General features: G+C 52.2%; 1 protein-coding gene across 9 annotated transcripts in view; it reads right to left on the bottom strand.

Moving 5' to 3' along the window:
• HIPK2 (homeodomain interacting protein kinase 2) overlaps positions 1-11088 on the bottom strand; it is a 219002-nt gene that overhangs the window by 12826 nt on the left and 195088 nt on the right. For all 9 annotated transcript variants that reach the window (XM_031665119.1, XM_031665124.1, XM_031665121.1 and 6 more), the window contains exons 13-14: positions 9105-9352; positions 680-840 (exon numbers count right to left, since the gene is read on the bottom strand). In XM_031665119.1, coding sequence (XP_031520979.1) covers positions 680-840; positions 9105-9352 — 409 coding nt within the window. The remainder of the gene's footprint in view (positions 1-679; positions 841-9104; positions 9353-11088) is intronic.

Genomic DNA, 11088 nt, shown 5'->3' with positions numbered 1-11088 from the left:
GTCCTACCTGGAGAACCTAAGTCACATGACAGAGACACATGCTCCACTGATGACCTGGGTAGCACTTCAGCTGAGAAGCTCTGAACACAAACACCCCATTTATCTCATCTTGTTTCTAGAGAAACAGGGGCCCTGAGTCCACCGTGTGAGTCAGGCCTGATGAAGAGCCCTTGACACAGCCCTGTGCCTGCAGAAACTCGGGTCACTCCCATTTCACCTCAACCCACCCCCCTTCCTCCAGGTCCTGGGACAACTCTTCCCTTCACTTGGGGGCTGTGGTGTGTGGGCCCTCCCTGCAATGAGTCGGATGCAGGTCTGTCCCTGGAGTCCCAGGCCGACAGGGCCGGGACACAGTGCTCTACCCTTTGCTGGGTTGAAACAGCAATATGTGGGCCATCCTATTTTTAAGCTCTAGCACCATGTCACTAAGGGCTTTGTAACATTAGACAAGTTGCTTTGCTTTGGGCCAGCTCTCTGTACACTGGTGATATCAACTTCCCCCAGGGTGACCTGTGTTGGAAGAAGCCACCAGAGGTCACCAAGGGCATGTGCTGCCACCCGTGGCCAGGACTGCAGCCCTGTGAGGTGGGTGAGGGGCCGCCACAGTGATCCTCTCTGAAGCGGAAGGATGAGGGGATGGGGGCTCTGCCTGGCCTGGGGCGCCAGCCGTGGTACTTACCTGGCTGAGATTGAGCGGCTGCTGCTGCTGGAAGTGGGGTCCTGGCCGCTGCTGCCGGTAGGTGATGGCTCCAGATGAGCTCCCTGAAGAGTGACCGCTGGTGGAGGTCACGTTGCTGGAGGACTTGGACTTGTAGGAGGACGAGTGGTGACTGGTGTTGACTGTGGCAGGAGGAGAAAGAGGTCAGATGGGTGGCAGGGTCCCAGCTGCCCAGAAGATGCTACCCCACCAGAGAAAAGTGGTATTCCAGGAAGAAACATGTGCCTGAAGCCGGGCAGTCACAAATCAGCCTCATCTCCTCTGGACCCACTAGGACTTTGCCTTGACTCTGGATGCAGTGGGGCTCTGGCTCACTTGCTTGGCTGGGAGGGTGGATGGGGCTGCATGAGGGGACGAAGAAGGGAAAGTGGAAAAGAATCAGGAGAGGCAAGGTGGGCCGGCAGCCTAAGGCCAGGCCCAGTGCTGCTCCTCTGGGAGGTGTGACTTCCAGCATCTGGAAAATGGGTGGGAGAGATCTGCTATAATTTGAATGTGTTCCCTGAAGTTCTTATGTTAGAAACTTAGTCCCCAGTGCAAGTGTTTAGGGTGGGGCCAGTAAGGGATGTTAGCTTCTGAGGGCAGAGCCCTCACGAGTGTATGACTTATCAGTGCATTAATGTTGTTATCTCAGGAGTGGGTTAGCTATTGAGAGATTGGCTTTTTTGATGAAAACAAGTCTGGCCCCCTCATCCTCATGCTTTCTTGCCCTTCTGCCTCCTGTGCTGGGAAGACGCAGCACAAAGGTCCTCGCCAGATGCTGGCACCCTGTTCTTGGACTTCCAGCCTTCAGAACCGTGAGCCAAATAAACTTCTATTGATTATAAATTACTCAGTCTCAGGTACGCTGTTACAGCAATACAAAACAGACTAAGACAGGATCCCTGCTTGGTCCCCACCGTGGGTGACTATGAGTATCAGAGGAGGCAGTGTCTGTGGTGGGACATAATGAACTACTAGAAGCTAAAATAACCCTCAGAGTCACCTGGTCTAGTTACCTGCCTCTAGGCAGGATGAGACTAAGTCATCCAGGAGTGGCCCTGTGAGCCAAACACAGCCAAGCACAAAATGGCTTCCATGTTATTGCCCAGGGGGCTGAAGAGTGGAAGAAACACTGCGACCCACCAGAGGTGACCTCATGGTCAGCAGGTGGCTCCATCAACACTTCCCAAATGTAATTCCTGCATCTTGTTCAGTGCAGACTCTGGCCAGCAGCTCTGGGAGGCCTGAGCATCTGCATTTCTGACAAGCTCCCAGGGAGTGCCAGTGCTGCTGGGCAGTGGACCACGCTCTGAGTAGTCAGGGGCTCTGAGAGAGGCAGGTTGAACCCTGAGCTGGATGGCTTCCATGTTACCCAGCCAGAGAGCCACAGGAGCCTCTTCAGAGCCCAGTGGTTTTAACTCATCCAACAAGTATTTTCTAGCTCCTGCTGTGTGCTAAGGACAGTGACTGTGTACCACCAGGGACGGAGGTGGCAGGGAGAATGCTGAAAGCGTGAATAAGGAGGAGGCATCACAGATCACGCAGATGAGGTGGCGAGGCCAGAGGATAAACCAGGTGAAGATGCTGACAGGCAGGGACAGCCCAAGTCCAGGGAGGCCACCAGAACAGGACAGGGCAGGACAGGGCATGAATGTCCAGCCCAGCAGGGACAAGAGCCCCAGAGGGCGGGAGTTCTGCTGCTGAGTGGGGGTCATCTCCCCACCTCGGGTGGTGGAGCTCTGCAGGCAGGACCATCACCCCTTGATAAGAGCAGAAGAGATGCTTTACCTCAGCTCTCCTCCAGAAGGGGCCCACCTAACACACAATGCAGTATTAATACGGACCGAAGTGAAATTTCAAATCAAATGCACCCAGATGCACCGGCCATAGCCCTTCATTAAATGCAAGCACTTTTGTAACGGCAAAAGCAACAAACAGACCCAGACTGGTGAGAAGATACTGGGCTTTTTTTTTTTTTGAGATGGAGTTTCAGTCTCGTTGCCTAGGCTGGAGTGCAATGGTGCGATCTCGGCTCACTGCAACCTCTGCCTCCCAGGTTCCAGCAATTATCCTGCCTCGGCTTCCCGAGTAGCTGGGATTACAGGCGCCCGGCACCATGCCTGCCTAATTTTTTGTATTTTCAGTAGAGATGGGGTTTCACCACATTGGCCAGGCTAGTCTCAAACTCCTGACCTCAGGTGATCCACCTGCCCTTGGCCTCCCAAAGTGCTGGGATTACAGGCATGAGCCACTGCACCTGGCCGACACTGGGCTTCTTTAGGAGCAAACCTGCATAATAGCCTACAAAAGTGTGGGAGGGAGAAAATTCCAGACACCTTTCTCTAACTTCAATGCCGATGGGAGCAGAAAAAGAGGGGTTTAGTAAGTGAAGGCTACGACAAAGCAGCCTGAAGATTGTGTGGTTTGTTTTGTATAGTTAGAAACCATAGTTACAAAAAGCATTGCTTCTGTTCCTTAAAAGCTAAAGAACAGTAGAGTTAATGGAGAAGAAAACATCTTCCAGGTGGAAAGACAGGCAGATGGTCCCCCACCAAGAAGCGGAGGGCAGACCAGGGAATGAACAAGAGCCTGGTGCTGGGGCTGGGGGCTGTCCTGCCTCCTTGGGCAACCAGTCCTGCTGAGGTGAGACGTGCACAGAGACAATACTGATTCTTTTTTTGAGATGGAGTCTTGCTCTGTCTCCCAGGCTGGAGTACAGTGGTGTGATCCTGGCTCACTGCAACCTCTGCCTCCCAGGTTTAAGTGATTCTCGTGCCTCAACCTCCCAAGTAGCTGGGATTACAGGCATGCACCACCATGCCCAGCTAATTTTTCTATTTTTAGTAGAGACGGGGTTTTACCATATTGGCCAGGCTGGTCTCGAACTCCTGACCTTGTGATCTGCCTGCCTCGGCCTCCCAAACTGCTGGGATTATAGGCAGGAGCCACTGCGCCCAGCTGCTAATTTTTGCATTTTTAGTAGAGACAGAGTTTGACCATGTTAGCCAGGCTGGTTGTGAACTCCTGACCTCAAGTGATTTGCCTGCCTCGGTCTCCCAAAGTGTTGGGATTACGGGCATGAGCCACCGTGCCCAGCCATGGTACTGATTTTTAGTCTAAGAACCAGACTGAGGAAGGCTTTCCCCAGGAAAAAGCGAGCACATTTTAAGACAGAAAGGTAATGAGTGACCTCCTTGCCACTGTCCTTTGTTGATCTGAGCACTTTCTGTGTTGTATCTTGTACTCAGTCATTTTTCTTCATTAAGTTTCTGGAATGTGCTTGAAATATTTTTATTACCTTGACTTTCCATGGAGGACAGCTAAATTCCTTTTTTTAATTTGAGATGGAGTCTCGCTCTGTTGCTCAGGTTGGAGTGCAGTGGCGCAATCTTGGCTCATTGCAACCTCCACCTCTTGGGTTCAAGCGATCCTCCAGCCTCAGCCTTCCAAGTAGCTGGGATTACAGGTGCGTGCCACCAAACCTGGCTAATTTTTGTATTTTTTAGTAGAGATGGGGTTTTGCCATGTTGGCCAGGCTGGTCTCGAACTCCTGACCTCAGGTGATCTGCCCACCTTGGCCTCCCAAAGTGCTGGGATTACAGGTGTGAGCCACCATGCTGAGCTGAGGACAGCTATATTTCTGTGATTTATATTTTCTGGAAACCTTGCTGTACTTTAGGATTACTGCCTGGTGACACTGAAAAGTGTAAGGAAGCCCTAGGAGAGGAAAGATGAAATAACTGAGTATGGGAAAGAGCTTTGGCCAGGGAATCCGGTCATCCGCCAAACTGCAGCACTGTTGTTCCACAGAGCCCCAACTCTAAAGCTGTTCATATTTGAGGAAGTTGCCCAAAGTAGGGGTGTTCAAAGGATGAATCAGGTAGAATGTTTCATATTAAGGGAGAGGCAGCAAGAACATATTGCAAGATGTCCAAAGACAGGTCTACACCCCATGTTCAGACGCAAGAATTTGGAGCATTCATTTTGGGGCCTGAGCATCTTAGGTGAACCGGAAGGCTCATATCATCTCAGTGAAGTATCCTGTGGGTGGTTAGTGTAAAAGGAGAGAATCTGGTCATTCTTGGGGCAGAGGGTGCTAAATATTAATGAGCCATGCATGGAAATGACCAGGCCCTTGATTGAATTCTGTTGGATCAATTCTATTACAAATCCCAGGGCGATGAAATCAAAGTCAAAGAGGAAATGCCTGAGGCTAAAGCCCAGCAAGAGAGAATGCTGATTAATTGTTGATTAAGAGAGAAATGTGCCTCTAGAGGTCTCAGCCTCTCAAGAAGGTCAAAGGAAAACCGGAAACCTGGGGACAGGAGATTCTGGTGCACACTGCAGGTGGAAGGGGGCCTTCCTGACCCCAAAACCCACAGAGCCCCCTGCTCTGAGTGAAGGGTGAGCTGCCTCAGTGGGGATAGGGGCAGTGGGTGCAACTCAAAGGCCGCAAATCCAACCATGCATTAGCGCCTGGGGCCCCTCCCACCCCATCTACTGAATCAGAATTCCTTGGGTAGGTGCGGGAAATCCGGAATTGGTATTCTTAGCAAGCTTTCCAGGACTCCAGAGCCGCCTGGCCCTGGCTGAACAGACCTGCATTTGGGAATCAGGGCCTTGCGACCCAACACTATGCCCAAGCCAAACCCGGTAGACTCAAAGGTCCCCCAAAACCTGGCGGATGGAGGGATTTTTGTGGACTCAATGTAGAAAAAAAAAAAAATAGAAAGCTGCAAACACTGGTTCTGCAGAGCCTGCTTCCCAACTTCTGCAGCCACACTGCTACTTTGTTGGGGAAAGCCCCATTCCTGTTCTGCAGCGGGTCGCTGGGCCCTGCTGTGCATGTCACCTACTTCTTCTATTCCAACTTCCTGGGCATTTTGTGGTAATGATATTTGAGGGAGAAACACTGAGCTCGAGGGATCAGCGAAGGGGTCAGGGAATGTTAGATGAAATGGGCGTGATGCAACTCTGATGCTACCGTCAGCATGGGGACAGGAGATGGGGGTTGGCTCAGAGCTTGCCAAGCTCTCAGAGGACGAGAGCCCCGAGTAAGGGAGGACGTCCTGAAGGGGACCAAGAGATTAAAGTATAACAGTAACTCCTCCTGTGGCGATGGACAAAGCGACAACGGGCTAATGCTGAAGGTCAACCTCCTAATGTGCACTTTGGAACAGTGAGGAAACATTCTATAGAGTTTTCCAGTCATGCCTTGTCCAGCTACTCTCCATGATCCCCTGTGCTGAGAACAGCTACAGCGGCCCTGTCTGCACTAGGTGAGTTGGGGGGCGGGTTGCTTACAGCACAGATAAGCTCCAGGGCCAGACCTCTGGGATGCCCAGCCACATGGCTCTGGAAAGGCTGGTCAACCCCTCTGTGCCTCCGTTTTTAACGTGGGAAACTGGGAAAATCATGGCAGCTCCAGGTAGGGCAGTGATGAGGATTAAATGAGTTAACAGGTATAGAATGCTTAGTATCTGGCATATAAGGGCTTAAGTATTGAGTATCTGGCATTTAAGTTTTTAGCTACTGTTGGTGTCATTATTGAACTGTGTCTCCTGGTTAAAGCTGAGGCTCAAAAAATAGGTGTCTTGGCCTGGCGTGGTGGCTCACGCCTGTAATTTCAGCACTTTGGGAGGCCGAGGCGGGTGGATTGCCTGAGCTCAGGAGTTTGAGACCAGCCTGGCTAACACGGTGAAACCCCATCTCTACTAAAATACAAAAAGTTAGCCAGGCGTGGTGGTGCATGCCTGTAATCCCAGCTATTCGGGAGGCTGAGACAGCAGAATTGCTTGAACCCGGGAGGCGGAGGTTGCAGTGAGCCGAGATCGTGCCATTGCACTCCAGCCTGGGTGACAGAGCAAGACTCCTCTCCGAAAAACAAAAAACAAAAGTCTCTCCAAGCTGGGACAATCAATTCTGGTCTCCTGGAAATGGGACACTGGGAGCCTGGGAGCTGCTGGCTGTGAGTCGGGTGAAGGCAGCTTCAGAGAGCAGGCATCTGGCCCCCAGGGCTCAGGTCCCAGGGATTCTGGCTCCTGCCCTGCCTGGGACTTAGTTGTTGAACTTCCCCTTAGCCCTGCATCCTTCCAGTAAGTTGTTTGTCTTAAGCCAGTGTAGAGTTCATTCTGTTGCTTCCAAAAGAAACTTCACTAGTCCCAACCTGAGAAGGACTGAAAGGCTGAGAGCCACAGGAGGGGCTGAGTATGGCGGAGAAACAGCAGCGCATATCCTGGCCTAAGAGGGCTGAGGGAGCCCTGAACTCTCCCATGCTCTGGGCGCTGCAGCTGGGGTAGCTGCTACTGGCTCTACCTTGGCCTGTGTGCATCACTGCACCCCAGGGAGCTGAGAAAGGCTGCTTTCCTGACTTTTCCAAGCCTAGGATGGTTCTGCAGCTAAAGGTGTGTATGAGTATCGAACGCCACTGGCTGGGGAAGGGCAGGCACCAGACGAGGAATGCCCCTGCTCGCGAGGGCACAGGCAGCACTCCCGCATATGGAATGAGTTCAGTCTGCAGCTTCGAGGTTTGCACAAACATATATTTAAGGAACTTAAATGATACAAGACAAATGCTATCCTTTGCAAATCTTTAAACTTAAAAATGTGTGCTGCATAGAGCTTTAAACAATATTTAAAGGATAGCTGAGCTGAAAAGCGTGCAGCTCTCTCTAAGGAATCCTGGCTCCTGGCGCGAATGACTTCGGGTGCCTCCCAGAAGGCACTTTGGTTACTGCTAGAGAATGTTGCTCCCTGGCAAGGTTTCCACCAAAATATTTGCCTGGGGGGAAAAAGATGGTTTTTGGAGAGAGATGTCCTTGTAGCCTTGTGGAAGGGACAGCTTCATTTTCTTTTCCTCACAGAGGTGCCTAATTTTGGGAGGGCTCCAGCCTGTTCTCTGTCCCCAGGTCACCAGACCCTAGCAGTAAGTACGGTCTGGCCCCTGTCAACCAGAATGCTCGCCCTGTCACGTGGCTGCTGTGGCTCCATTTTTCCCGCAGGTAAGGTCTCCTCCTTCCGAGAGAGCGCAGTGTGAGCTGCGTGCTGCTTGTGTCTTTCTTGTGGAGCAGCCAGGACACCGTGGGCACGACAACCCCCTGCCCCCAGGCCCACAGGAACGCTGGCTCTGACGTCAAAGCTGCTTGGGGGCTGCATCGTCACGATGGTACTGCTGGGGACAGACCAGGACTTGAAAACGGAGATGTTTTAGCAGGGTGCTGAGAAGCCGTGTTTCACAAGCATTTCTTCAGAGGAAAGGTAGCTGGGGTAACTCCAAAGTCAGGGAAAAAGAACTTCCGATACAAATGTCGGAAACGGTGATGCTGCCTTGGGTTGGGAAGTGGACGGCAGGGAGCATGAGCCTGCAGCTGTCACCATCTCCCCTTCAGGCAGAGCCTCTCAGCAAAAGGGGCCCCATCCCAGGCAATGCCATGAGCTCTTGGGAGAGCGTCCCAGGGCGCTGACCCTCACCGTGCAGGCTGGCCTGAGGCACTGGGCTGGAAAAGTCCTAATGACCCCATCCTGCCTCCACTCTTCACCCGCAGTGGCAGCCCCTTACACGTGAGGTCCTCCTGAGAAGTAACAGCTGCTCACATCTAGACAAAAGCTTCTTGGCGTTTCCTTTCCTTCCCTTTTCCGTTGCGCCATCATGCAGGTGCAGGCTGGCTTGGGTGTGGTTCGTGGCGGAATTAGCGGGATGTGCAGATTTCTTCTGGTTTAGTCCCCACATTATTCCACTGTGAGCATGAGCAAGGGAAATGCTAAATAGATGCTACAAAATCTACGGTGAGCCGCTGAGTTTATTCAGAAGGTTATGTTCTCAGCCTTTATTCCAGGGCCCAATTTTCAGGACGAGCCTTTGCGGGACAGGAGGAGTCCTCTGAAGAGAGCAGCGCGTGAGCAGAGAAACACGCATGGCTTGGTCTCGCTGCCCGGCAGCTGATTCCAAGGAGGGGCTGGGAGGGGCTGATTTCACCCTTCCCTAGCAAGACTCGGAGGAGGTTCTTCCTACACAAGAAGCCCACCTGACCACCAGGGCTTCCTGGAAGGGAGTGGTGCTAGATGTCAGCCAGAAACTCCCCAGACCAGGTATTCTTCCAGGCTCGGGCATAAAGAACCAGGAGGCTTTTATTTTCTATTAATCAACCTAGTTGGAAGCAGAGCCATTGTAAAGGCAGAGAGGTATTGATTACAGAATTAAAGAAGGAAAACGCTGCTTATACAACGTGCTGTTAAGCAGAAGCCTCCCCTGGCTACTTCAATAACATCCTCGGTGAGGATCGCCTGTAGTCACTGGCTGGACACTTTCTATTGTACTAGCTCCCATACAGCAACATTTCTAGCAGCAGAAAAACAGGAAAACCGCTCTCCAGGGAGATGCTCCTGTCCTGTCCTGGCCCCAAATTACCTGGCACCAGGCTATCACACTCCACCAATACTTCGCTGGCCTGGGTTTTCAAGGGTGGCACGATGATGGTTCGGGGGTTCCCCGTGCAGTGATTCTCCAGGCTCCCCTTGGTGTCAAAGGCGTTGGCGTTGTTGTGCCCAGTGCGCTGCTGCACAGAGTAGGGGCTGGTGTTGCTGGAGGAGTCGGAGTAGGGGGAGTCGTGGACCGTGACACAGCTGATGACGTTTTTTCTTTGCTTGGAGACAGTGCTGAAAATGCAAAGGGAGAAGTCAGAGGTGGGAGGCGGCCATGAGGTGAGACACCCAACTAGCATTTCATGCCCTGGGGCAGGGGAGGGAGGCAGAGGGGAGAGGGCAGGAACAGGGCTTTTGCTCGCCCTAACCCCCCTGGGGAGGCTGGGCATGCAAATGTCCCCTGTGTAGCCAGCAGCAGGGGGACATGTGAAGACATGGAGAAGGGGCTGGTGCTGGACCCACAGGTGCTTCTGGAAACTAGGGAGTGCGATGCTTCAGGGCTGGCCTGGGCTCTTCCTGTGCAGCAGAGCTCAGCAGAGCGGCAGGGGAGACACCTGCAGCCCAGAGCTGTGTACAACCCCCATGGGCCCACCAGAATGGAACATCTGAGCAAGGAGAGAACCAGCAAGAACCCAGCAACCTGGGGACCAGGGTTAGGAGTCAACCTTGCTGGGAGAAGAATGTCATAAGTTTAGGTTTGGTGCCTGCGGCCTGGCAAAGCTTATGCAGGAGGGCACAGAATGTCCAAGGAATGGGATGCAGTGTGAGGCTCTGAGGAGGCTGCACCCACACAGCACGGTGCAGACATGCCGTGGAGAATGCAGAGCTGGAGTTGACACCCTCTGCCTCTCCTTGCTCTGAGTGTGCTCTGTGGGCTGTGTGCAGGCCACTAGGACCTCTGCATTCCCCTTTTCAGGAGCCAGGCCCACCTGTGGCTTTTCCACTGCCTGGGCCAAGGATCGGGGGAGATGGTATGCACTGGGGCCTGGTGGGAAGGCCCCTGCCACGTTGATGCTGTGTGAAAGCCACTCTGACGCCCTGGCCTTCATCTTACATGTGGAACTTCATACAATAGGGAGGCACTGGCTTTGGATGGCTCTTGGCCAGCATGTTTGTTCAGAGATGTTTAAGTTAGTGTGGTTACTTTGGGAACTACTTCTGTCTGTCTTCAAACTCAGTGAGAGGCTGCTGGCATGATGGATGTGAAATTTATTGTTTATTGTGTGCTTATATAAGGCTTTAAAGATGAGTGTGCATCTATTTTTATATATTGATCATTTATTTTTAAGAAATGAAAATTGCCTAGGCAAGCTGGTCAGTTTCCAGCTAATTGGATGAGAGAAGCCGCTGGTATTTATAGAGCCTCAGAGTCACAGGCACCTCCGGGTATATTGCTTGAGGCCACACAGCCAGGTCAGGCTCTTCCCATGATGGATCTCCATCACCCTAGGGGCAGCAGGGAAGTGGGCAAGTTCCAGAGCCCACAGCAGCCAGGCAGGAGGGACAGAAGAACAGAGCCCTGCTGCTGAGCTACAGAAGGCTGAGGGAGCTGTGAGATGCAGTCCCCAGGAGGCGCTGGCCCTGCTCCCCAAAGCCCAGTGCTCCTGACATCTAGATTGGATAATTCTTCCAGTGGCTGGACACTATCCTCTCTGGTTCAGGGTGCCTAACCGTGTTTGTGGGTGAGAACATGAACCTTGCAGTCAGCTATCTAACGTCAACATGTGCTGGTGACAGGGCGGTGGGCAGCTATTTAACCTCTCAGTGATTCAGCGGCCTCATCAGTAAAAGGTAGGTAACAATTGGACCTATATCATAGGCTTGTTTTGATAACTAAGTGAGAAAGCACATGTGCTTTAAACGATACACAACACATGATAAGTATTCCATAATGGCTGCTATGATTCTTCTTCTTACAAGTTGTGTTACCTTATTTAACATGTGAAAACAGGTTTGCAAAAAACTTATCT

The sequence above is a fragment of the Papio anubis genome, chromosome 4, assembly GCF_008728515.1.
Source record: "Papio anubis isolate 15944 chromosome 4, Panubis1.0, whole genome shotgun sequence".
In the NCBI taxonomy this organism is placed as follows: domain Eukaryota; kingdom Metazoa; phylum Chordata; class Mammalia; order Primates; family Cercopithecidae; genus Papio; species Papio anubis.
Note: the sequence above shows the minus strand (reverse complement) of the source record. Positions and strands in the feature narration are given on the sequence as shown.